The sequence below is a fragment of the Physella acuta genome, unplaced genomic scaffold (assembly GCF_028476545.2).
Source record: "Physella acuta isolate Inbredline_101_S28 unplaced genomic scaffold, ASM2847654v3 ptg000548l, whole genome shotgun sequence".
Lineage (NCBI taxonomy): Eukaryota > Metazoa > Mollusca > Gastropoda > Physidae > Physella > Physella acuta.
Window position 1 is genome coordinate 169,696 of NW_026732067.1, and position 27,956 is coordinate 197,651.

The following is a 27,956-nucleotide window of genomic DNA, read 5'->3' on the forward strand; positions in this document are numbered from 1 at the left end:
ATATGTGAGTTGGACACAGAGCACACCATAGAAGACCAAAAGATATCAGGCCGGGGTGCAGTAGAGCACACACGAAGTCCCGCCGCTACTGTTTGAACACATTTATTCCTAGACTCGATATACCCAAATGTCCAGGCTCGCTTTTAGAAACTGCGTCTTGTGACGCCTTAGAGTCAAATGAGCTCGAACAGGTAACAGCATCAAGTTAGGAAAAATGGACGGCTGCGCATTAATACGACCACCTCATCCATTTCCATGCTGCTGTCGCCGAAAGATGAGGTGTACTCGACTTCATCTGCCGTGAACTGGCCGATAGGTTTAAACAATTTCCTAATTACGATATATTTTGCCTATTTATGGTTTAAACTGCCAAACAAAATCAAGTTAAAGTGTTTCTTTAGACATTTTTATCCAGGAGGCACTTTCGGGGATGGGGGGGACAGGCATTGGTGGAGTATATATTTTGTATGTAAATTTCATTTCACTCGGGAGAGGGGTGGGGGAGAAGGCGGTAGACGTGTTTTGCCCTACACGCAGCCGCCTTTATTTTCCCCAACGTGAGTCAGGTACCTATCAGAGCTGGGTTGACTCAGGAATGTCCAACAGTCCCGAAACGCGACAAGGATGTTCCTAAATGGTAACTTAACATTAGCCATTAACCTTGTCAACATTTTGTTTCATTTTTTTCCCTCTCAACTCTCATGCGATTAAAATTATGTCACAAAAACAAACACAGAAATATTTTTAAAAAAATGAAGCAGAAGATCTATTACTATAATAGTTTCACTGATTTATTTTTCTCTAATTTACTCTACATGGACATATAAATAATGACAGGTACTCTTTTTATAAACAGAAATGCTTTTTACTTTACTCCTAAACGGCAGAATTGAAGCAATGGAGGCGAGCGAGTTGACGAGATTCCTTCCATAATGTTGTTGTCATGGAATAAAAACGTGCTTTTTAGATTAAGACCGTAAAAAAAAATAAAAAATAAAAACTTAAGCCTAAAATTAATTTAGAAATTTTATATTCTTAGAATAAATGCTATAAAAGTTGCAAATCCAGAGAACTTGAAAATAATTTGTTGAGTTTAAGGCTACATTTCTATTTATTTTCATCAAGCCTAAGTTATAACCGGATGTTTCACTTTCGTAAGACAAATATTGATTGGATGTACAGTAACTTAGTAATCGATAACTATTTGTTTACAAAACTTTGCAGATCAAGTTTTTAAATTACAATGCAAATTTAAAACCCCATGACCTAGTTTTCTATTTTTAGCTTACAATGTGTACAATAAAATCTATGGCAGCCTATCCAATAGCAGGATGCCATGTTTATGTCGCCATTACACGTGAAAACCAAATTGTTTTTGCTTTTTTTTTAATTTTTATTTAGTTACCGAAAATATTATAAACATCAAATACATCCAATCTTTAGTAAAGTCCGAAAAAAACCAGACAGGCAGGATTTTATAACCATATTAATTGTAAATACGCTGTGCATGATTTTTTAATGAATTTATACACCTCTCAAATACCTTTGAGACTTTTCTCGCTGGTGTCCATTAGACTTATTTCCCTTTAACATACCAAGCTAAAACATAAACCAATCAAAACGAAACAATTTACTTTCCAGTATTTGCTTCTACATTAAAAAAAAACAAAAATTTTAAAAATAAAATCCTGGTCAAAATATTAACATTTTTGACAACTTACCATAAAACTATAGTTAAGTTTATCCTCAACAGAGATTAAAGAAACATCTTAACAAGGTGTAAACACAAATTAGCCTAGGCACAGTGTTGAGCAAAGATCTATCACATTCAAGCATACAACTATCAATATGTTAAAAGATCAATCACATTCAAACATACAACTATTAATATGTTAGACCAACTGTCCTCATAAATATGATAAGATCTAGAAGATATTTATACAAAGTCAATCTTCAAAATGTAAAAACTAAACTAAAACTTAAAGTAACTCTAATAAAGATAAACCTGAAATTAGTTTTTGATCAAACTGTTGGGTAATTAATATTACCAAATGTGCATCTACAAAATTAAAAAAAAAAAAAGTAAAATTTTTAATTAGGCCTGACTGATAGTACTGCTTAACACTCTCACAATATATCTATTTCACTATTTCATTCGCTCAAATTATGTGATCTGGTTTTTTAAATAATTTGATCTTACAAATTTTATATTGCACTCCATTTTTATTTATTATATTATGTAAGTAGTATTAAACTGTTACACTGGCTGACTGGAGAATACCGGGTCACTAGTTTAGACCAGTACGCTGTCAGAAAGGAGTATTCATTAAATAGACAACAGCGTACTTTGTCAAATAAAACAAAAAAGAAATTCAACAAAAATAAAGTGCAAGTAGAAAAAGAAGAAAGATCGGAGCTTATTTCAAGAAAAATCTGTTGAGCACTGTACAAAGTGATTAGAGCGAGGCTGAAAGACTAGAGGTTGCAATATGTACACGTAACATGAGAAATGCTTCCAGTAGGCTGACCACTTAGAGTGGTAGACAGTGTAAATATGTACATCACGTAAACTAAGTTATGAGGTAAAGCACTGGTAAAAAAATCTTTTAAAACAGTTTTAAATTTAATTTTTATCACTTTAGTGTAAATCTATTAAAAAAGTTAAACTGAAAATTTAAGTCAATGAGAATACAGTTTTTAATCTTCAGTTATTAATTTTATCTACTTATCTGATAAGGAAAAGGGAAAAGTTAATATAACATGAAGTTGACTACTTTTTAAATATATTCTTTTCTTGAGTTTTAAGTTAAAAAACATGTTCTTCACACTTTGCATGCTTGATTTCATTTCAAGGCCATGAGCTAGAAAATAATGAAATGTAAAACTTACAAAAAACCTAACCACGAAAGCTACATGGTGCTGTACAGTATTTAACATGAACTATTTTTAAATCACTGCCTTTATTCATGCAATAGTTAAAATGTCACTGCCATTATTTTATTCACGCAATACTTAAAACATCATTGCCGTTATTTTATTCACGCAATACTTAAAATATCATTGCCGTTACTTTATTCACGCAGAAAAAATAAAACCCTATGCGTAAACACACAACATTGTTTGTAACACTAACTATTTGTGTATACATTGGTCACAACTTCACACAAAGGCAACTTTCTCTCTAGATATGACAGTACTAAACAGACTTACAAAATCTTAGAACAGATTCTAGAGACTCACAACATATTTAGGTAACATTTAGTACATAGATATATGCTTTTGAGTTAAAATAGTGTATTCACTTGGAACATGTATGAAGAATATGACCTACTTACTGGATGCAGGCCATTACAATAAATGATTTTAGGTCTCATATTCACAGGCAAAGGAACTTAAATGACTGAGTTTTCCACCTTCATAACTGAAGACTGGCAACTTTAAAACCTTACTTGAAAATTTGTTTCAGCTTAGAAAAATAAACTTCCTTAAATAGTTTTTGAGTTGAGTGAATATTACCTACTCCATAAAACTCCACACAGTTTAACCCTTATAGTCTTTATGGAATAGAGAAAGTGTTTTTTTTAAATTACTAAATATTCTGATGTGTCAAACATTAAAAGTAAACTTGTCGCAAATGCATAACTTGTAACAGAATTTTGGTTCTTAATGTTTTTAAGTCATGTTCTTGGTGTGAATACAGCTTAAGCTGGACAAGTTCCTCTGTGCATGGCCTTAATGTTACATGATGCAATATAGCATTTAATCTAACAACTGCCTCTATTCAAAGCCATCATTTTTGTATCAAATAGCAAAATATTTACAATTTTAAAAATTGAACTACATATGTTAAAACTCTTTTAAACCCAACAGTGCCTAGTGCTATCTAATACAGTGATTATTAATTTTCTGTTAAGTTTAAGCATATATATAATTTTGATGATAATGAAGGCATTGTAAGATCTAATAGAATCTGAACAACTGCCTTGTAATGACTAAAAAATGGAATGCGTTCAATGTTGTATGATCTAATGTAATCTGAACAAGTTGTCTTGTTGTGATGACTAAAAAATGGAATGTGTACAATATGACGTACGGAAACAGCTGAGACTAAGATAAACTGTATTGTCCTGAGTTTCATTCTCCTCATATTGTGGCTAAAAGTTGTTTCTTCTCCTTGTTCAATCTGGTCATTTTCTTATCTCTAGAAAGAAAAACATAATTCAAATACATCACACATATTTTAGGTCAGGTAAAGTATTAACTGACAATGTCTCGCTAGTAATTTTAAAGTTATTAAAAGTTATTAAAAAATGTTAAAGGTATAACAGTTAAACTTATCATGCAAAATGTGTTTCTGTGTAATGAAATAAAGTGACAAAAAAGGTGTGGGCATGGGAAAACAAGGGTGGTAGCCATAAAATACAACAATATTCACAATGGTGTATCAACAAATGACGAACACCTTTTGTCAGTCACTCGTCAACAACATATTTAAATATTAGGTAGGGGTGTACAGAAATCATTGCTCGTAACAAAAAACTACCACGTATGAAAAGAAAAATGTATACTAACTCCAGGTAATCCATTCAACAGCTTGCTGGAAATATGCAAAATTGGGAATAAGCAATCTTAATAAAAAGGTGGGGAAAGAAAAATACCCAAAAATGGTTACTTAATCTAACCCTTGGCAAGTAAGTAGGCTATAGATCTATGTTGTTTATTTTGTATTACAATTTTTAAAATTTTATCTTGCAAATTAAAACCAAAATATAATAAAAGTAATATACATCATATGAAATGTGTTTAGAATAAACTTTTTTAAAACCTAGCAAAAAGTAGAGATCTAGTTTTAATAAACTATACAGCTAAAACGCTTTGCTCATGCAAGCACCTGATCTTTAAGAGTAGAGTACCTAGTTAATGTTTATTATAAAAATAATGCATTTTAGGATGTTTTGCCTAAATTTTGAAAGATTAACATCAAAATTAAGAAATGTTTTAATTTATTAATAAAGCGATTTTAAAAACCTAATAGTGTGTGCAGGGAAAGCCATTTTAACAAAGCATACACGTGGGTTAAAGGGAGATAATAAGGCAATAAAAAAAGAAAAATGTTTGTACCATATTGGTGATTCTTCTTGCTGATATTTCCTTTTTTTTATTTAGAAATTTAGAAAACTATATTTGGAAAAGTATTTTTTACCATACAGCTAGGTTAAAATTAGTTGCATGTTTAGTTAAGCACAAATTCCTATTTAACACAACACCTTAAGCTGAGTTGAAGGAAAAAAACTAGGAGAACCAGAATTATAATTAAGCAGTCGCTAGTTGCTCATTTTCGCTCGCTTGTTGCTCATTTTCGCTCGTTGCTCATGTTCTTTGCTCATGTTCGTACTTATTACATTGGACTAGTGTTCATGTACTTTAGTAATAAAAAAATATCACATCAGGTTTAAGTCAAGTTGAAGTGGAGTATTTTCAACAGCTGAGAATTAGAATGATAAAGCCACAAATTGATAGGTAAAACACATGGTGGGAACTCAAGTTTGGTCAGTTGGGGTAAGTGGATAGTTAATATATTTCCAGTCTAATCACTTCTACTGAAAACCAAAACACTTTTGAAAACAAAACTTATACAAAAACTAAATCTTGTAGATTTTCAGTGTTTTAAACTGAAAATTTATGGCATAAAATTACAAAAGGGAGTGGGCATAATTTCAGTACCATAATGAAACATCTAATCCTAAGATCCAACTTTGGCAAACAATGACAATAGACTATGAACTAGTTCCTTAAGAAAGTCTTAATTCATGGGACCCTCCCACTACTAAACACCCACTTTTAAATATATTCAATTTCATGATTTAATTATGTACATTTTGACAGATTTGCTAATATGTTTACTTATTGTTTTTTTAAGAAAAGCAAAATTGTTTTCAAAACTGTCTATATGTTCAGCTTTTAATATTCTATTCCAAAATCTTATAAAAACCTATTGAAAAGGAACACAACTTTAAACACAAATTAATAAATTTTCTATAAAAACCATTTGAAATGGAACACATTCTTTGAACAATTCATGATTTTTAAAACTTGTAATAATATTCCTAAACTTTGTTTACATGTGGTGGCAACACATCACAACAATGAATGTCTGATGAGAGTTGATGGCATTAAATATAATTACCGTTAAACTTTCAACTCATACTCAAGGTTTTTGTATGGCACTTTTTTGCTGAAACAAATGAAGCATCCGCTAATCAAAATGTCAACAAACGTTCGCAGAGGCAGTGAAGTTCACATGCCAAGTCGACAAAGAAAGAGTTCTAACTATGAACAAATTTCTTTTTTGAGCAAATCGTAAGCAAAAAGGATGAAAATCTGCTTATATGTCTCAACTGATAGATCAGAAAAACATTAGGTACAAATGAAATAATCAATAAATCTACCAGTTGAAAAACTAAGAATCAAGTAAAACATGTATGAAGTAATGTAAATGTGCAAACAAATCTACTGAGAAGATTAGTAGTGTAATGTTAACTATATAAAACTTGAAGCAATTGACAGCAGTATAAAATTGTTAGATCAGTATGTTGTAAAATGTTAGTAAGTTGTAAGCTAGCTTCATGCAGGTTGTAACTGCTGTGATTTAAACAATGTATCTTTAATTAAAACTTAGTTAAATAATAAAATTGCATCAGTGTTAAAACTAAACTAGTTGGTGTGTTTGACTAACTAAGTAAATAAAGATTGAAAAACACCTTCAACCAAAGCATTCAGTCAGAAGCATAATAAAATAAAGCTAATCAAAGCTAAAGAACATACTTTTCTACTTTTGGCTTTTCAAAATTTTACAGTAGTTTTTAGTTTCAGCCAACAACAAAAAAATTAAACAAAAGAGAAATCTATGCAAGCTGAGCAACTATTTTAAAAAACAGATGTATCATTAAATTTAGATTGATTTCTTAAAGACTTTAGAGACAACATTTTTATAAATTTTGTATAACCACAGAATAAATTACATTTTTTTATTATCTAGAATACTCATAATTCATTTTTTTTTACAAAATATAAATCAGATTGTGTAGTTTTTAAATTTTGCGCATGGAGAATCCACTTACTTGCGTAAACAAGCAAGACAAGGGAAGATACAGAAAAACCAGCTCTGCCAACGCCCACTTCTCTCCACATGTCTGAAGAGTTCTGAGATTGACATCTCTCCGTCTTCCTTGATGAAAGCCTGGATCTCTGTGTCAGGAAACCCATCTTCATAGTAGTGCTGCAACAGGGCAAGTATAATCTGTACTGATAACCTAATTCACAACTTCACCAGTAATCCACTTCACACAATTGATAGTGGCTCAAAATCCCAGGCCATTCACTTTCTGTAATGCAGCTTGTAAGGAGAATACTAATCAATTGACCCAAAAAATTTTACAAGTTGTTTACTTTGTAGTGAAATACAGTACATAATACAAGCCTGGCTTAAATCTAATCATACATTTTGTAGTAATGCTGCAATATGTTTAAGTACATGGACGCCTTGACTCAAGTAAAGAACCATTTTATACAATTTTTAATAATTTTAATAAATGTTACATTACACTAATCCTTAATAAGAAGTAGAAGATTAACTTTTTCTAGAAAGTTTACTGTGGGCCGAAGTTTTTTCTTTTACCATCATCTTGCCTTTGTCATTCTTACCGAACTAATCAACATTCACCCCAAGGGGATAAGGGTAGTGTTCAAAGTGTATTTAGTGTGTGCTGTGTTCTAAATGTCTTATACAAAGATTTGTGTGTTGTACAAAATGACTGCGAAACTACAGCGCTACTGCACAGCTCAGAGGGAACATGGCTGGTAATTTAATAAGTCAACTCTGCATCATCAGTGGCAGATAGTCACAGTTCAGTGACCACTGCCCTAGCTGGTTTAAACTAGTACTGCATACTTTGTTGGCAGATAGTCACAGTTCAGTGACCACTGCCCTAGCTGGTTCATCTTAAACTAGTACTGCATACTTTGTTGGCAGATAGTCACAGTTCAGTGACCACTGCCCTAGTTGGTTCATCTTAAACTAGTACTGCATACTTTGTTGGCAGATAGTCACAGTTCAGTGACCACTGCCCTAGCTGGTTTAAACTAGTACTGCATACTTTGTTGGAAGATAGTCACAGTTCAGTGACCACTGCCCTAGCTGGTTCATCTTAAACTAGTACTGCATACTTTGTTGGCAGATAGCCAATATGCTAACCACTGCCCTAGTTATTCCACCAAGCACCAATGCATCAAAATAGGCAAATTTAACAGCAACAGGAAAAACATAGTTTCAGTCATACATTCTTCTTCGTTCTTAATTTTTAGTGTTGGAAGGGATAGAGCCTTATCTGCCAGAGGGTTTGAACTCGACTTTTTTTTAAATTTATCAACCATGAGTTTTTAGCTGACTCGACCACGCCTCCATCACAAATAAGGATACGTCTCAACTGGTTTTGTGCCATTGAGTCGTACATTAACCCCTTTACCGTGTAAAAAAAATAAATTTTCTTTTGGAAATACTGTATTTTTTTTTTCATTATTTGATTTGTTATGTTGTCCTGACAAAATAAAACATCATTTTGAGTGAAAATGAGTTGACATTTAGAATTTATGAGGTAAATATAAAGAAGGTAATTCAAAAGCACAGTACCAACATCACATGATGACCTATTTTTATCATACGCTGTTGAATTAGCTGTTAGATTAGCCTCCCTCTACATTGTTATTGATTTCCAATGCTCGCGACGCACGGCACACAGACGACTTTTTTATCTGAAGACGAGTTAACTCGTGATGTACGGTTAAGCCCAAGATTTTATATGACGAGTTAACTCGTGACACACGGTAAAGGGGTTAAAAGCTGAGAATTTATTTTGTTATTAATGACACATGAAGAATCAACCCTTACCTTAAGATTTTCATAATTGTCCATGATAACAGCAATGAAAACGCTAATGACAACGTAGATGAACAAGGCAATGAAAACATAGAGGTAGACTCTATGGAAGTACCAGATGGCATCGTTAGTGTCTGGGTTGAGGGAAGAAAACGTCACGTACATGTCGTCACCATTCACAAGAGCAAAAAGACATTCAGAAGTCGTACTCAACTTCCGGAACTGAAATAATACAAGTAAGTTTTCAATGAACATATAGTTAGTCGTTACTAATGAAAATAGTTCATGAACTTACAGTTAGTCCTAATTAAACCAGCTATAGTAAGCTACAAGTTATAAATTTAATGTTAAAAAATGTAAAAGCAAATTTTTTATACCTTTATATGGTAGGGTGAAAAGACAACCCATCCACAAAATAAGAAACCAGCGTAGAGGCAGATGGCACAAAACAGGAACCTCAGTACATGTGGGAATGATGTTTTCAGGGTTAAGATCAAAATCTAAAATTAGAAATAAAGCATGAATGCTGGATTATTATTCTATTTTAAAATGCCTAAAAACTATGTGGTGTGAAAATTATGTTCAATAAATAAATATGACTATAACTCAGTCTAATGCCCTATTCCACTGCAATGGGTAAACCAAAAAATAACAGGTCTTTTTCTTATTTAGAACAGTATACACTTTGAATGGGCTTATATAGGCAAACCAATCAAATTATAAGAGTTCATAAAAACAACACCTACGTTGTAAGACTTGAAGAATCCGAGGTATCTCAATATCCCAACATAGGTTAAGAAGACACCTCCACCAAGAAGAATGCTGCAAACTGCATAATTTTCTGACGAGACTGAGAACACCTGCGAAGAAAATAATAAAATCTATCAACAAAAACTTTAGACAACTCTTATTTTATTGATTTTTTTTTGCAAGTTTTATTCTCAAACTTTTAGTAATTGATGCCTTTAGAAATAGTTTTTCATGCAAAAATTTACTTTACCTAAAACAAAAGTCTGGAAAGGCAATTAGCAATTTAAACTGCAGAAGGCTAGTTAATTAAATTGTACTAATTTCAACATCACTCATTATTAGTATAGAAGTTTGAGAATAAAAACTTTTTCTTGTATCAAGTAAGAAAACTAATATTTTTTTTAAAACTAATAAAACTCTAACTGAAAGTAGCAGAAACACAATTTATACTAGTAAGACTTCAAAATGTAGTCAAACTTACTCTGGTCTCAAGCTGTATCTTAAAGGACGAACCAACCACAGTTAGAATGTCATTGCATATAATCAATATGTACCACATATTTATGTATTCCATGTGATTGGAAAAACTGAGTGGTCTACCTTTGTGGATTTTAAAAAATGTAGCAGTGTCCTGAAAATTTAAAAAAAAAAAAATTATTGGACTTCACAAAATGTACTCAGAAAAGAAGCAGCTGAATATTTAACAACAAAAAAGCTAGCTAAAAATGCACATAGTAATTAGTGTAGAGAAAGTTTAATTAAATCACAAAACAAGATTTAGAATATCGAGCAGATATGAAAGTAATGCCATGGTCAGAGATGTAACTGCACGGCCCAAGAAAAATATGTAAATATTTTACAAAAGGGGGATGAGGGCAAATTTATCAAGAACTGCATATATCTGTTTCATATATAAAATTTCTTCAGAAAAGAAAACAGACCGGTTAAAAAAAATTCTGACTTTTTACTTCAAAATTTGGTCTGCATAAAAATTATGGAGGACAATTTTCCTCAAACAGAAAAAGCAGAAACATAACACCTCTGCACAGTTAATGCACAGTCTAGAACTTGATGCCACGCATGTGTACACAGGACATCCGTAAGTCCAGCCAACTGATTCAAGTATACATGAATCAGAAATGAGGTGCTAACAACACAACTCATTCACACATCAATGACACTGAAACAGACTTAATTCACCTGCCCTATGGACTAAATCTGGCTTGATAAACTGATAGAAGTTTAGTTTAATGAAAGCCTTCTTACCTGGCGCAATTTGTTGGAACGCTTCAGAGAACGGGAACAGAGAATAGTGGAAAAACAGCAGACCACAATAACAACAGCATCAAATGCTATTACTTTTACTTTCATTTTGTCTTGCTCATCTAGAAATAATACAAAATAGAAAGTATAATTAAGTTTTAGAATTTTTAAAACATTTCTTTTTGGGGGGTCATTTTTACACCTAAAAATCCACCTATAAGAGGCAAATTTAAAGTTTCATTGTAAACCAATGAAGTAATTATAGTACATTTTTAGTAATGTTTTTTCGACAAGTAATTCATTTAAAATAAACAATAAAATAGAAGTTTGTTTTAGTTTTACATATGCTACAAAGTACTTTAACAACCTAACAGCTAATTCTTTTTTAAATTACCTTGTGCTTCAGGGGACATAATTTTTCCTTCACATTCTATTTCCTCAGGTTTAGTCAACAAGTCTACCAAGAGCTGACCACTCCGCTCGCTGTTAGTGTAGATGACCTGAAATAATGAACAGGTGGTCAGCACTTTATTTTATTCGACCCTACATCAGAATCCTGGATCATATTTTATCAGTTTAAATTGTATAGTATTAATAAAATACTTTAAATTATATTCTTAGACACTCAATTTTATTGCTAAACAAAGTAGTTATAATTGTTGTGAAAATGTATGTAGGACAATAATGCTATATAATTTTTCCACTGAATTATTAGGATCTGAATTAGCCTTATGGTAAGTGTTATGTTTATGGTAGTAATAGTAATAATTGATTCAGCTTAGTTATATTATTTTTTATTAATTGCAATATTGATGGGAATTTCCTCCAACACAATTAACTTAAGCATTCAGTGTCAACATGTTGTGCCACAAATGGCCAGTTGACTACAATTTCAGTAGCCTACTTTTCTTTCTGGATTTGATTCCCTAGCCTTTAGCCACCCAATATCAATCAGCAAAACAATTTTTTATTTATTTTGGAGTTGTCTATCCTAGAAGGGTTGCTGTCCCCAGATATTGAACTTCATCTGGGTGGGATCAGAACTCAGGACTTTGAAAGTCAGCAATCATGAGATTAGTTCAATAGCCTGGTAATAGGCATAGGGTGATTCTTAGCAAAACACATTTTATGTGCTTAAGTCAGGCACCCACTTTATGCTTACCGATATATGCATATCATAGCATGTTGGTCCATAATGTGTCTCCAACAGATTCAGATGGAAAGTTCTGATATGAAACTTTAAAGTTATATCCAGTGTTCTGAAAAGAGAAATGGAGAAAAAGTCTAATCAATATCATGGGATCTGAAGATCAATATTCGAGAAATAAGTATAGAGATAATATACTTATAATAAGTCATAGGTAAAGTATAGAGGCCTACATAAAAATGATTAAGGATTGATAAACTATAACACTGACCTATTAAAAGGAAGAGTAAAATTCTTAAGCTTCAAATACTCTTTAATATCATATGTATGGTTGCTTAAACGCTTGACAGTTGTGCAATCTACAAGAGAAACACAGAATTTTATTTCAATGAAATAACTGAAAATGCATTAAATGTTTATTATTTTAAAAAACTAATAAATGTTTCATGATTTTTATCTCTACGTAACAAAATTAATGTAGTTATTACTGTGTATGAGTTGATGACGTACAAGAGCTTTGTAGGTGTTAGTAATTTTTAAAAAAAGAAGGGCTTCTCCTAGTTTTTAACTAGTAAGTTTCCTACTTTTAAAAAGTTACTGTACCACAAAAAAATATATATATAAGGAAACCCAATTAGGACATTTACTACACAATATAATTAAACTTACCACACTACATAGGGACCCTATCATGCTACATAAGGACACTTTCCACACTACTTAAGGACACTTACTACAATACATATAATAAAGACACATTACATAAGGGGACTTACTATGCATGACATCCGCAGATACTATATAGCTGCCATTATCATATTCAACAAAAGAATTGGCCCTGAAGCACAGGTCTATGGGGAGGTTCTTGTGGGTTGTTTTGTTCTTAAACAAGTTCACCTTAGCTAGAGATAGTTCTGGTAGCTGGTAATACTGCAAAAATTCATGGGAAAGTATGAGGAAAGAAGTAATGTCTGAAGGTTATCTTGCTGAATAATTTGAAAGTAATAGGAAAGTAGTCATTCCTAGAGGTAATATATATATATATATATATATATATATATATATATATATATATATATATATATATATATGTATGTATATATATATGTATGTATATATCTATATATGTATATATCTATATATATATATATATCTATATATATATATATCTATATATATATATATCTATATATATATCTATATATATATATCTATATATATCTATATATATATATATATATATCTATATATATATCTATATATATATCTATATATATATCTATATATATATCTATATATATATCTATATATATATCCATATATATATATATCTATCTATATCTATATATATATATATATATATATATATATCTATATATATATATATATATATATATATATATATATATATATATATATATATATATATATATATATATATATATATATATTATATATATTATATATTGTCCACTGTGACATGTAGAGCAACTTACCTGCTTCATGACATAATTCATGTGATCAAAAAGTTCTGGCATGGAGTAGATGGCATAGTCCCCTGCCGCAGGGGGGTAGGGCAGAGTTTCATAAGCTGTGCTCCAGTCCTTCAGCAGTAGATGCTTGTACGTCAGATCACTGCGTTCAAAGTACTCCACAATGTTTTCTCTCTGCCCTCCAAATATGATAACCTACAGGAAAAAATGGTTTAGGAACTTGTACAAAAAAGTGTATACTTGAAAACAAAAAGTTAAACGTAAAATCTATGATCATGTTTCTGGACTTGAACAATATAATAAAAAAAAATTGTTAAGGGTAAAAATAAGTTTTTCTAAATCACCTGTATTGTGATGAGAACAAGTTTGATGATCTGTAACGTCAGTTTCCATGGAAACCCGTGGAAGTTAAGAAGCTTGGTGATTGGGTCCAGGAAATAAAGCTTGTTCCTTTTACGTAGTTCGTCCACCATGGCAGGTGTGTAGTAAGATTTTTGTCTCTCAAATTTGGCTCTAGTCAAATGGGAAATGATAAATGGGAATGTTACAAGATTTTTGTCTCTCAAATTTTGCTCTAGTCAAATGGGAAATAATAAATGGGAAATAATAAATGGGAATATTACATGGTTTTTGTCTGTCAAATTTGGCTCTAGTCAAATGGGAAATAATAAATGGGAAATAATAAATGGGAATATTACATGGTTTTTGTCTCTCAAATTTTGCTCTAGTCAAATGGGAAATAATAAATGGGAAATAATAAATGGGAATGTTACATGGTTTTTGTCTCTCAAATTTGGCTCTAGTCAAATGGGAAATAATAAATGGGAATGTTACATGGTTTTTGTCTGTCAAATTTGGCTCTAGTCAAATGGGAAATAATAAATGGGAAATAATAAATGGGAATATTACATGGTTTTTGTCTCTCAAATTTGGCTCTAGTCAAATGGGAAATAATAAATGGGAATGTTACATGGTTTTTGTCTCTCAAATTTGGCTCTAGTCAAATGGGAAATAATAAATCGGTATGTTACATGATTTTTGTCTCTCAGATTTTGTTTTAGTTAGATGGGAAATGATAAATGGGAATTTTACATGGTTTTAGTCTTTCTAGGCTTGTTCTAGCTAGATGGAAATATACGATGTGCAATAATATTTCTGTCTCAGCAGTTTTTCTAATGATCTTAATGGATGGGAAATAATAAATGGGTAAATGATAAGACTACTGTCTAAGAAATGTGTCAAATTATTCTAGCTAGAATGGAAGAAAAGCAAAAGATACGATGTACTCTACAGATGCACAGCTAATGATACTCTTTAGCTTGTCTGAGCATGGGCTTTTTTTTTTTTAATTTGTTATGCTAAATAAATTAGAACTGCTATCTTTGAAAAATGTGTGTATCTAATTTAGTTGGATGTACAAAATTAATTTGCAATTAAGTGATACTGACTTGGTGATTTATCAACATACTTTACTTAATCTTTTGATATTGTACATGCTGTGTATTTAAAATAATTAACTTAAATAACTGAATTAAAACTGAGTCCCACGTATGATAAGGTTGTTAACCCAGTACCTGTTAGTGTGGATGTGGCTATCATGAGCAAAGATAGACTTACTTGTTAGTGTGGTTGTGGCTATCATGAGCCAAGATAAACTTACTTGTTAGTGTGGTTGTGGCTATCATGAGCCAAGATAGACTTACTTGTTAGTGTGGTTGTGGCTATCATGAGCAAAAATAGACTTACCTGTTAGTGTGGATGTGGCTATCATGAGCAAAGATAGACTTACTTGTTAGTGTGGTTGTGGCTATCATAAGCCAAGATAAACTTACTTGTTAGTGTGGTTGTGGCTATCATGAGCCAAGATAGACTTACTTGTTAGTGTGGTTGTGGCTATCATGAGCCAAGATAGACTTACTTGTTAGTGTGGATGTGGCTATAACAAGCCAAGACTGACTGACTTACTTGTTAGTGTGATTGTGGCTATGATAAGCCAAGATTTAATGACTTACTTGTTAGTGTGGTTGTGGTTATGATGAGCCACATCCTTGGGCACATCACTGTTGTTTACATTGCCAGAATCTGAACTAAAGCTACCATAGTTCCGTATTGCACTTGCCAAGTCGTCCATTTCTAAACATCAGAGAATACAAAACAGAAAATGCTCAGTATGGAGTAAAAAGGTTACAGAATAAAAAGGTATTCAGTAATGAGTGACATAGTGACATAAACCCATTCTGACATTGCTATGTTCTAATGCTCAATATACTGTTGAACAAAACAAACACGTCAAATTTTAATCTTTGTTTGTTTCATTTTAAACAATGCTATTAAAGTAGTTTCATAAAGTATTTACAAAATATAACAACACTTCAAAGCTAGGCTTAAGTATTCACCAACTCAACTAGATCCCCATCAGAGCTATGCCAAGGCATCACTAAGTATTCACTGAATGACAAGGCCCATTGAAAGTATTCACCTACTCAACTAGGCCCCATCACAGTTAAGGTATAGCTTCACAAAGTATTCACCTAATCAACTAGGCCCCTATCACAGTTAAGGCATAGCTTCACAAAGTATTCACCTGATTGCCATGTGAAAAGGACAACAAAAAAAGATATTCAGTGTGACAGCTGGATGATTTGTCACCCATGACATGTTTATAGCCTTTAAAGGGGGACAACTCCTGCAGTGTTTTGTAGAACATATAGGCTATATTTGGTTTCTGGGGTAATTACATTTTAGTCCAGACATATGTTAAGTTTATTATGTTAAAATAATTCAGCTATCTAATTTAAACTGTATTAAATTTAGCTTGGATTTTAGAATTAGTTAAATGTTTTTCAACTGTTCTTACAGCTAGTCATAATAATAAATGTTTGAATTTTTTTTTTTACCATAATGAGCTAGTATAACATAATGGAATGACAAAATAATGAATATGTTGTGAAAACCTTCTAAAAATGTACAGATTGCTGGGATTAAATATCCCACTGGATAGAGCTAATATAATAAAAATGTACAACTTCTACCACCCAATTAGTACCAGGTATCTGACAGTGTTAATTATAGCAGTGCCATAAACGTTTGCAACTGTTAAAAGCATCATGTGACAGCAAGCTGCTCATAAGGGGAAAAATAAAGTTCTACATCTGGTGTACTAGAAAATCAACAGCTGTGAGCTTCACTAACATTTGTAAGCTAATTAATTTAAGCTTCTAATGAAGTAACTTATTCAGAAAATATCTGAGAACCCATCCAAAATATAGAGGTTTTTTTTAAGTTTATAAAATCATGCACAGAAGCTGTAGTCACATAAATCTTTAAATATAACTCACCTCCTTTCCAGAACAATTATTCTTTTAAATATAAAATAATTACAGACTGCCCATAGATGGTTTGATAAGCAATATTAACAATTAAAGTAATTAATGAAATGCACATGCCAATGAAAACTGCCTGTAAAGCTATGGGATGCGTTCAGCCATGCAGTGTAAAATAGATAAACCAAAATTATACAGGAAAAATACATTGCAGATTTCAGAGGACCCTAAGATTAAAGGATTACAAAACAGCTTCTAACTAAAATCTTACACGAAAGGTAAAGCAGAATTATGATGAAGCAAAGTATGTCATATAAAAAATGTGAGTACAAAAACACAAGAAATAATTAAGTTCCTAATCATTGTAATATTAGAACATCACATTTTTGTGTACAATATAAATTCATGTCTATTTAGAACATGTGCACAAATCTACTTTTTATGTGCGACAGTAATTTTTATAAATATTTAAACCTGTTACCATAAAAATTATATTTTATAACATACGGTAATAAAGTATTAAAACAAACACTTGTGCTCATCGTCTATTGATCATCACACAAAAAAACATATTTTCATTTTAAAACTGCTGCAGCTGCTACATCCCAGCTTAACACATTTTGAGAAAAACAAAAGTTGAGCATAGGCTCAAGTTGTCATGAAACCTGCAGCTACTATTAGGAGAATATTGGAGTTTATGACACTAAAGAGTGCTTGAGAGCTAACTACCTTTACATAACATTATAATACCACAAAAACAAAGTCCAAGGTTCATTTACAAAAACAATATCTTGACTCTTAAAAACACCATAGTCAATACAATTAGTATGTCCATTAACTTTTACAAATTAATGCAGATTTTATTTTAAATGTAATTAAAATAAGATTGAAAAGATTAATAGCCAGTTATTTTCTTTTTACCTTGTATCATGCTTATATTTTTGTATAAAAAATACACAAACTTTAATCCCCTTTCAGACCACTTTCCCTACATTTCATTCTGACTTTTTAATGTGCAGCACTAAAACCCAATCAGCTGTAAATTAAGCAATGGCCGGTACGGGGCTTGAAGTCAAAGTTAAAACTCATGCCCTGATAAGTTATCACAGGACATTTGATGATGGTGTAATTAAATTTAAAGATAACAGAGGCAATCAGGTTATCAGTCAACTTTTTCTTGTTCATTTAGTGGTTAGTGGGTTCATGAAAAAACAGGAATTATAACCAGGTGGAGAAAACCATGGAAGAAATCAGGGGAAATTTATACAACATAACTAAAATGTTACGTCTTCAGTTTCATGAGGCATTTTTTTTCTGAGTGATGTTACATAATAACAGTAATCAGAGTGATGACAAAACTCTATAATAGCACTAATAATTAATGTCCATTGTGGGATGGCATGGTCAAATGGTAGAGAGTTTGGCTGCTAGCCCAAAGGTCTCAAGTTCAGATCTCTGTTCAGACTTAAGACTGTAGGACATCCTTAAGTCCGCCCAGCTCTGATGGGTACGTGACTTATGGTGGGGAAAGTGAAGGTAGCATGGCATCCACACCATCCCTTCATATGTCAAGATGAAGAAACATGAACTCTACTTCAACAGACTAATGGACTGCTAGGCCTAAAAAAATTTTTTTAAATGACAAGCAATTTCACATTAAGGAACAGGAAGCAGTTAGAAATGTGAAATCAAAATGAATACTATAATAGCAGCAATGAAAAAGTGTATAAAAATACCAATTATCTTAGGAAATAACATCGAGTATTGAAAACAAGATTTCACTAAAAAAATAAATTGACATTTCAGGGTAGATGCATTCAAAAAATTTTCTTTCCCTTTATGACTACCCCAACGCTGGCCCTAAACACAACCCTAATCTAAACACAACCCTAATCTAAACACAACCCTAATCTAAACACAACCCTAATCTAAACACTGACGCTACAATTTACAATCCAGAACGGATACAATATCCATAATGTGCATTGTCCTATTAGCATTGTTGGAAGAAACTAACTGTTACTAAAGTACCTCTAGACATGTCTGCAGGAAAAACACTCTAGTTGTTTTTATGATGCCAGTGTGTATACTGTATATTGGGACATTTGATCCCCAGTAATCTCTGGCTAAAAACATCACTAGTGCTATCAGGCATGCTTGTTTGTGTTCCAAATGAAGGGTAGATCATTTATGATTAACTGGAAGGAAATACACAAACTGGGTTGTTCCCCTTGTCAAAGCTAGTGAATTACTTGCTCATTTGGAGTCTACTATATGATTAAAAAAAAATTAAATGAATGACATGATTATTAGGAGTCTAATAATATCATTTAAGGAATGAAATACTTGATCATTTGGTGTCTACAAGACAATTCAAGAAATTAATGTTTTATAACATGATGTCTATAAAAGATTTAATATTTTAAACTAATTTTAACAATATATCAATTTCCCTAAATTGTATTTTTATAATCAGTGTTTGTGTTTAAAATGTGTCTGTACAAGCCTTTTTACAATAATCACCTATCAATACAAACAATGTTTAGTAAATGTCTTCATCACCTGTTATCACAAAGAAAAATTCACTGTACTGAAAATGACCCAGATTCTTGAGATTTTGTCAATGGGTCAAGAATTCAAAAGCCACAATTAGATTAATGAGTGTAACAAATCACTTCCTGGGAAGGTATTTATGAAACACAGTCTGGAATAGAAACATTCTGAACTCTTGCCTTTTAAAATTTTATTATCTAAGGGTGATGAAAAAAACACTTTAAAAATTACAATTTTATTTTAAAACTCATCTAAAAAAATTAATTTTCATTTTAAAATTTTAAAACAAGCTGTTTTATTAAATGTGATTTCAATTAAAATTTTAAAATAAAATATAGATAAAGTATGTGTATTTCTAAATTTGGATATGTTGATTTGTATGTGCCCTGGTATCTTTAAAGTACACATCTCTAGAGTGGTAGAGTGGGGTCAACAAAAGCAGGGATGTGGTACATAGATAACCAGATATGTTAGCTAATACTAGACATTTTATAAATCAGAATTACAATAGTTAATTAATTTAAACTCATGCAATCATACAGGGTTAAAGTGTTCACTGAAATTTTTTTAATTATCTTTATTTGATAGGTAATTAAATAAGGTTTTCTAGTTCATCTCAATTTTCGAATATTAACAAATACATATCTAAAATACAGACACTTATAGGAAGCAGGTAATAATTAAAGGAAATAAGGATTTGGTTCATCAATTTTAAGGTGACAAGTATTTTTTTTAATTTTAAAAAAAAATAGAAACTGGTAAAAAAAAAAATTAAAATATGAGACAAAATTTGTCATTTTTAAGCATGTTACTTTAAAATGATAACACTTTAAATAGAAACATAAATTTTAATAATCTTTAAAGTATATGCACTATATGAGTCTGAAGATGTACAAGCAATTTAATAAATCATCAGTAGCTAAATATTATTATACAAATTTAAGACAATAGATTGTGTAACATTTTTTATAATTTTAGTATCAGCCATCTACAAGTATAACAGAACATCTCAGACAAGTAGTTAAATACCTACCACGGTTTAAGGGATCTCGCCTGGAGGTGGCTATTTAACAAACAGAATATCAGACATTAATAGTTGGTATAGTTATTCTGATGTACTGCACAGTTACATTGGTATAATATTCTACAGTTACAAAAAGCAGAATCATGTAGTGCAAGTACGTTCGTAAAAAATACTGAACTTCTAGCCATGCTAAGGCCAGAAAAAGCTTTAGCGTGCAGGTTTGAAATAAAAATATTTTTAATTACAATTTATTATTTAATTTAGTAATTACATTTTTTATGAATGGATAACGCTGAAAATTTAATGTGGAAATTTTGATGAGCACCTTATAATTTTTTCCACTGCCGTATAACTACGGCAAAGTGTGTACATTTCAAACAATATGGCAGATCACTAAACCAAACCCTACCCTAGTATGAAGATTTGACCTGCCTTTAAAATTATAATTTTCAAATCTTGAGTTTTATCACATGCCAGAACAGTACCCAAAATTCATTTCTACAACATTGAGAAAACGATTAGTTACCCTTTACAAAAAGCATAAAAATAATAAACAGATCTGTATCAATATCCAAATACCACCAACAAATGCTATGTTTAAAATAAAATACATCCCATACTCACAAACAAAATATTTTCAAAAAACTATTACCATACCAAAAATATAGATTTCTGAGGAGGGTTTTTAAAACAGGGTCAATATTTACTTCAGTTTGTCTTTCTTAACATTAGAAGTTTAGTTTCTGATATACCTGTTTTAAAATCTATTAATCTGTGAGTGATACAAAGTATTATTTAGATTAGTTATATTTTTATATCATAGCTTGTTGTAAATGTAAACAAATAAGAAGGGGGTGACCAAACAATGGAAATATGTATGCCCAGTGAAACTAATATTTTCACTTCAATATAATCATAGTCGCTAAAAAAATTTTTAAAAGAAATATATAAGTAAAGAGTTAAAAAAAAAACTCACGTCCTCGAGAGCTGTTTAAAAGTTGAGTAGAATCATCAGGATCTGCTTGAGAATCACCGGTGTTTGCAACCGTTACTTGGACATCTACATGATGAGGATGGCTTGCTGTCCTTGACCTAGAGCGTCGTCTTCTGCTGTGCCGATGGCCTTGATCAGGCTGCAGGAAACCACTACCATCTGGGTCATCCTCTTTGAAAGAGTTACCAGAGTCTTCAAAACGCCTGGAGCATGGACTGGGGCTTCTGCTCCTAGTTTGAGAATTTGCCACCTGCAGAAATGTATTATAATAATCCCATAAATGAAATAACAAAAATTACACTTGGATTCTGTCTCTTAGTCGGACCTGCATTTTCATATTGACACTGCTATTGATAACATTGCCATAAGGTATAAATATATGTAGACTGTCTAATGCACTAGTACACCAATTTAAAAACTGACCCTATCCATGCAGGCAAGGCTAAACAATAAGTTGACACACAGATTAGATTAAAAAAAAACAACTCTTCAACAAAGACACCCATTGAGATTATCATTATTTCCAGAGATAACATGCTCCTATAGTGTCCTATAGGCTATAGCCTATGTATCCAAAAATAAATGACTAAGCTTCTGTTATGCAATTCATAAAAGAAATATTCCCATATTAGAATATAATTTACATTGGGCTTTTTTCAAAGTAAATCATATGTGTCTATATAAAATTATAAATAAAAGAATGTTTGTTAGTTTGTCATCTCTCTGTTAGCCTTTCTTCCATTACTACAACTATGCCATTCAGCTGACCACCATGAAACTGTATGAAGTTGTTGAGTGCACTTCTCCTAGAAATGTTTATGACCTAAAAAAACTTAACATCAGAGGGGCAGTGTGTGGGCCCCTCGCACTAGGTCAAACTAAACCAGGGGCCACATTCTATGTGTGTAGTTGTGTGATAAAATGAGAACCATATTTATTATTGCCTAAATTAGTTTAAAAAATACAAATCGAAGAGTGGGGGCCCTTGTTGTAGTGTAACAAGTGGCTCCAAAGAGCACCCTGACACCTTGGCGGTGGTCATAGGGATCATGATCAATGTACGTTCAAGGCATTCAATTGATACAGTGTGGACAAAACTAGTGCTGACATTGTTAACATTTAATTTGCTTTAACAACTTAAGACCTAATCAATCAAAAACTATAGATTTAAATCATTTGATATTTAAAAATAGCTGAAAGTGAAAATTGATAGGCCTGCAGCATGCTGATATTTAATCCATTTGATGGCAATTTACAAAACAAATGAGGGTTTAATAAATGCAGATTTTAAATGGCCTACTCCCTGAGAACATTTGGCTTTTAGTTTTTTTAATTAAGAGGCCTAGAATAGACCCCTGCCATATCTATATATACTTAGAATCTATATAGTATATAGTACTATATACTATATCTATATATATACTCATACTGCCCCCCCCCTACTAGATCTAGCTAGATCTAGAAGCTAGACTTAGACTGTCTTAGAGACTAGAAATCTATTGTAGCTGAGAATCTAGCGTCACTAGAGAAGAGATCTAATCTAATCTAGAATCTAGATCTAGTCTAGATCTAGATTTCTACGCAAGTCTAGATCTAGATCTACGTCTTAAGTTACTTAACTATTTTATTTACTCTAATGATCTCTAATCTAGATCTATCTACTACTAGAATAAGAATCTATCTAGATCTAGATCTAGTCTAGATCTAGATCTAGTAAAATATTAGATCAAGTAGGCCTAATGTAAAAATTGTAATTCTAATCACATCTAATCGGATAAGGATAAGATACAAAAAAGATAACTTTTTATCGCACTCTATTGTTTTATCAGTGATCATACTGAGTATAAAAAGCCTTTCTTGAAAGAATTTGTATTCAACTTACAACGTATTGCGATGCCATTGTTGTTTATGTGTTGCTAAAAGAACCAGAAGTGTGTGAATATTTCCGATGGTTTATGTACAAAAATAGATGTCACGAGACCTTGTCGTAATCGTGTTGTTGTCTAAAGCGATTCCGATTACGGAGGACTTGAAAATTTAGATCCTTTAACGTAATAAACACTACTTCGACTTTCCCATACCAGAAAGAGTGTAACTTTAAATAAGTGTGTAGTAAATACTTTTAACAAAGTAGGTCATTAGCTATGTAGATTGAAAACAAAGTTCAGTGCTGATTGACGCTTAACAATAACATTATTACACTGGCAACAATACCTGGCTAATGGGCTTACACTTCATTTGTTTGTATTAATTTTAGTTGCCTCTCCCTAGCCATAATGACATGTACTCGTGTACTGTGTAAGATGAGGCCAAGAAATAATTAACTTGCAAGCGTAAAAAGTATGCGGTTAAATCCTAATGACAAAGTAACTTGACTAGATCTAGAGATCTATCAGAAAATGTAGGCCTACATATCCCAAAAGGATTCACCAAACTATAGCACCCAAAAAGTTCGCAAACGACGAATTGCATGGCTCCCAAAAATATAGCTCATTAAAATGTAGGTTTTCTCGTCAACAAATATACAAGTGCATCAGGAGTAGCTGACCATGTTATGTGAATGTGTGCTACTGCGAGAGTAAATATGTTGATAGAGTTTAGTTCACTGCGGGGACCTAAACAATAGAGAGGAATTCATGTTATAATAGTTGCAGTAAGAGTATTTTTATGGATGCAAAACAGGTTAATTTTGGAAAGAGTTTTTTAATTTTCCGCTCCCCTTTTGGGAGCTCTTCTCCGCAGTAGTATTGGCGGGGCACTTTTTTGCACGCTTTAAAGAGGGGGCATATTTAGTTGAGAGTCATATTGAAGATGTAGGATCAGCTGTTTGTCGTAAAAAAAAAAAGTAAATCAAATTGACTGGAGCCATTATGTCGCAGACATTACTGCAATAGAGGTCTGTTTTGATGCGGTACTTTTGTGAAAAACTCTTCCAATTAGGTCGTCAAGACCAGGTAGTTTTTTCGAGGATTGTTTTGGCACGACAGGGCTCAGAATTTTGCTTATAATCCATTTTTTTTTCTAAACATCATTATTATTCCTCACAAATAATAACTATCTACAATCTACACAAACAGATAAAAATGAGTGGGTAATAAAAATAATCCATATATATAGATGTAAGGGTATCGACTAGACATTTTTCTACGGGGGTGGGGGCACTTAAAACTTCCGTGGGGTGCACTTAATTTTCGGTAGGGGGCAGTGGAGTCGGACACTGGTTAGTCTATATTTTCTAAACAAATTATACTTTTTCACACTTCGCCCAGAGGAGATTCCCTTCAGACAGCTGGTTATGAATATAACCAATGTCTATTAGGCTAGTATTTGTGTGATTGTCTCGCTCATCGGGGTCCAGAGGCGTAGCGTGGGGGGGGGGGTACATATGTCCCCGGGCGCCGACCTTAGGGGGCGCCAAAATGGGTTGGAAAAACAAATTATAGTTTGAGGGGGGTGCAAATCGAAAGTTTGAGGGGGGGGGGGTTGCAAATGAAAAGTTTGAGGGGGGGGGTGCAAATCGAAAGTTCGAGGGGGTGGAAATCAAAATTTGCTCCCGAGGGGGCGCCAAATTGAAAGTTTGTCCCCGGGCGCCGGGAAGGGTCGCTACGCCTCTGTCGGGGTCGTCCATAAAATGAAGTCACACTCGTAGTGGAGAGATTTGTCCGTATTGACTGTGTGATGGGGGGGGGGGGGGGGTTCAGATAGTATGACGTCATACTTTTTCATTACAAAAATAATGTTAGGAAGCTAATTTTAGCCGTTATTTCATGTGTTAGAAAATTGTTTTCATAAATTGTAATAGAAATTGTTATTGTCAGAAATTGATTAAAATGCTCTATGTTGACCGAGCTTAGTCAAGATTTTAGAAAAAAAATCGCTGTTTTAAGGGAGGGGGGGGGGGGGGGGTGGGAGTCTGTGTGACGGAGATGAGGGGGAGGTAAAAATAGTCAGAAACGCGTGACGCCATTTATGGATGACGTCCAAATGCTCCTTACTATAAAAACTACGTTGAAGTTAAAGATTTGGATTAATTAAAGTGAGTGATAGTCCACGTGACGACCTGGTTTTTAAGCTGTATAAATGCTGCTCTTCAATAGCGATAGTAATAGTATCTAGATCTATATCTTACGATATTTCGTACGCTATTTTCGACAACTTTGTCCCCATCCCTTGCAATGAGGCATATCGTATAGGCTTCAAAAGGACAGAAATCCTACGCCTAAAAATCACTTTACAATGCACCCCCCCAGAGGCGTAGCGACCCTTCCCGGCGCCCGGGGACAAACTTTCGATTTGCACCCCCCCCCCCTCGAACTTTTCATTTGCACGGCCCCCCCCCCCCCTCAAACTTTCAATTTGGCGCCCCCCCCCTAAAGTCGGCGCCCGGGGACATATGTCCCCCCCTCGCTACGCCTCTGCCCCCCCCCCCCCCCCCCAATCGTATTGAAGACCAAACGGTTCGAGATACTAGATAACACAATTTGAAATTACATAATTTTCACCCCAACATAAGTCACACCAAAAGCCACATGGTTTGATTTGAATAGTACTAGAGATTTCGTCATTGTTTTGATAGCTTACTTCGGTGTCACTACATTGGGGCGGTGATAACGCGAGAACGTGACTTAGCCTCGTGACCTTCATACAGTTGGTTACGTCGACCCTTGCCTAGTCTCGTGACCCATTAATTGGATGACCAATTCTTTCTCCCAGCTCATACTATTGACAAAGGTGAAAGGTTGGGCCATTCCATTGTGTTGAACCACAGCAGCGAAGCAGACAAAACCACCCCCACCTTTAACAATGTTTTACTCCCAGCTCATAATATTGACACAGGTGGGAGATTTGACCATTCGATTGTGTTGACCACAGCGAGACTTACATCTAGGCCAATTAGCATTAGAAGGAATACGTCTGCATACTTCGTTAAAGTGGCATGGGCCAGCCCTCCCCCCCTCCCTACTTCGTATCATATAAGTCTGACAAACACAGTGAACCAACAAAGAAGAAAACAGAGTTTCTTCCAGGCATCTCTTCGAAAAAATTTTACCGCCCCCCCCCCCCGAACGAAATGAAATTTATATAATTTATATAGAAAATATATACTTTTAACAGTGTCCGCCCCCCCCCCCCCCTCCTTCGGGCCTTGCTATTAATGGCCTGATGAAATAGAGAAAGAGACCACCTGTTTATTGGGACCGAGACACATGGTTCGTGTGGTCAGCTGTATTCCCTTTCCATTACGTGAGTCAGGTCAGCTCTGGGTGGATTCATTATACGCTCTACGTAATCAAGCCTGTAATGCAACGCTTCTTTGAATTGGTTGGACCCTCAACCTTTCCCGTTATCACAAAATTCTGGTACACAATTTTTTTTAAAATTTTAATGTGGAAGAGTGGCAAGGAAGGGTTCCAGCCACATTTTGTATTAGTCTAAATAAAAAAGCGTGACCGCAGTCAGAGGCGTAGCGACCCTTCCCGGCGCCCGGGGACGATTTGCACCCCCCCTCAAGCTTTCAATTTATTTTTCCAACCCATTTTGGCGCCCCCTAAGGTCGGCGCCCGGGGACATATGTCCCCCCCCCCCGCTACGCCTCTGACCGTAGTAAACAAAAATTTGAAACTGAATTTTTTTTTTCATTTTACCTTACACATTTCGAGGTACATTTTAATACTAATAATACTGTCGTTCAACCAATATTTATGTAAACCCTGGTAATGAATAAATACCTTTAAATATGTGTAGGTCTGTTACAAAAATTGCCGTGAATTTTTAGAGAACAATTAGGTATTTTGTGAGTAGAATTTATATAGAAAATATAAACTTATACCAGTGTCACACCCCCAGAGGCGTAGCGACCCTTCACGGCGCCCGGGGACAAACTTTCGATTTGCACCCCCCCCCCAAACTTTCATATGTCCCCCCCCCCCCGCCCGCTCCCTCGCTACAACTCTGCACACACCCCCCCCCCTTCCCCGGTGAAAAAAAAAGTCTTAAAGACTTGAACATCAAAGCCAGACTATTAAAGAAAAGGATAAGGGTAAAGGGTTAATTGGAAATAGGGGCTTCAGTTTTGAGTGTGTGAGTGGAGGGGAGGAGGGGGGGTACATATTTATCACACTGGGTAGGCTAGTACAAGGCATGAGTGCTAACCTGAAAGTTTCGCGTTCGGATCCTAGGTTCTGTTGGGTATGCTTACATAACTGTTGTTGGAGAAAGTAAAGGCTGCAGGGCATAGAAAAAGTCATCACATTATCCACATAATCTGTAGCAGTGCACACTATTTTGCTTGTCCGAAAGGGTACTTTTACTTTTTAATAATAAAGTGTAAAAATAGTCATATTCATCTCTTCATTCACTGAAGTATCTTATATTTTAGTATGGGCTAAGCTTGTATAAAATTTTACAAGCCCCCCCCCCCCCCCCAAATTCAATACCAGGAGTTTTAAAAAAAACAGCATCATCATTCATTTC

General features: G+C 33.4%; 1 protein-coding gene across 7 annotated transcripts; it reads right to left on the minus strand.

Moving 5' to 3' along the window:
* Positions 1–1,575: 1,575 nt before the first annotated feature.
* On the minus strand, positions 1,576–23,510 carry LOC131946200 (mucolipin-3). 7 transcript variants are annotated; one of them, XM_059306854.1, is made up of 19 exons: positions 23,365–23,510; positions 21,465–21,732; positions 20,498–20,527; positions 15,601–15,721; positions 13,933–14,101; positions 13,592–13,783; positions 12,872–13,025; positions 12,367–12,454; positions 12,111–12,207; positions 11,343–11,448; positions 10,952–11,070; positions 10,167–10,316; positions 9,682–9,795; positions 9,313–9,435; positions 8,948–9,157; positions 7,122–7,279; positions 6,188–6,235; positions 4,573–4,597; positions 1,576–4,201 (listed from the first exon to the last, which is right to left on the minus strand). In XM_059306854.1, exons 1-17 carry the CDS (start codon positions 23,380–23,382, stop codon positions 6,190–6,192), a joined length of 2,163 nt encoding a protein of 720 aa, XP_059162837.1. In that variant the 5' UTR covers positions 23,383–23,510; the 3' UTR covers positions 1,576–4,201; positions 4,573–4,597; positions 6,188–6,189. The 7 variants fall into 7 exon arrangements, 6 of the variants coding, with proteins under 6 accessions (XP_059162837.1, XP_059162839.1, XP_059162838.1 ...); XR_009387674.1 differs by lacking the exons at positions 4,573–4,597; positions 6,188–6,235 and having other exon boundaries at positions 1,576–2,861; positions 3,336–4,201; XM_059306856.1 differs by lacking the exon at positions 6,188–6,235.
* Between the last annotated feature and the right edge of the window lie 4,446 nt (positions 23,511–27,956).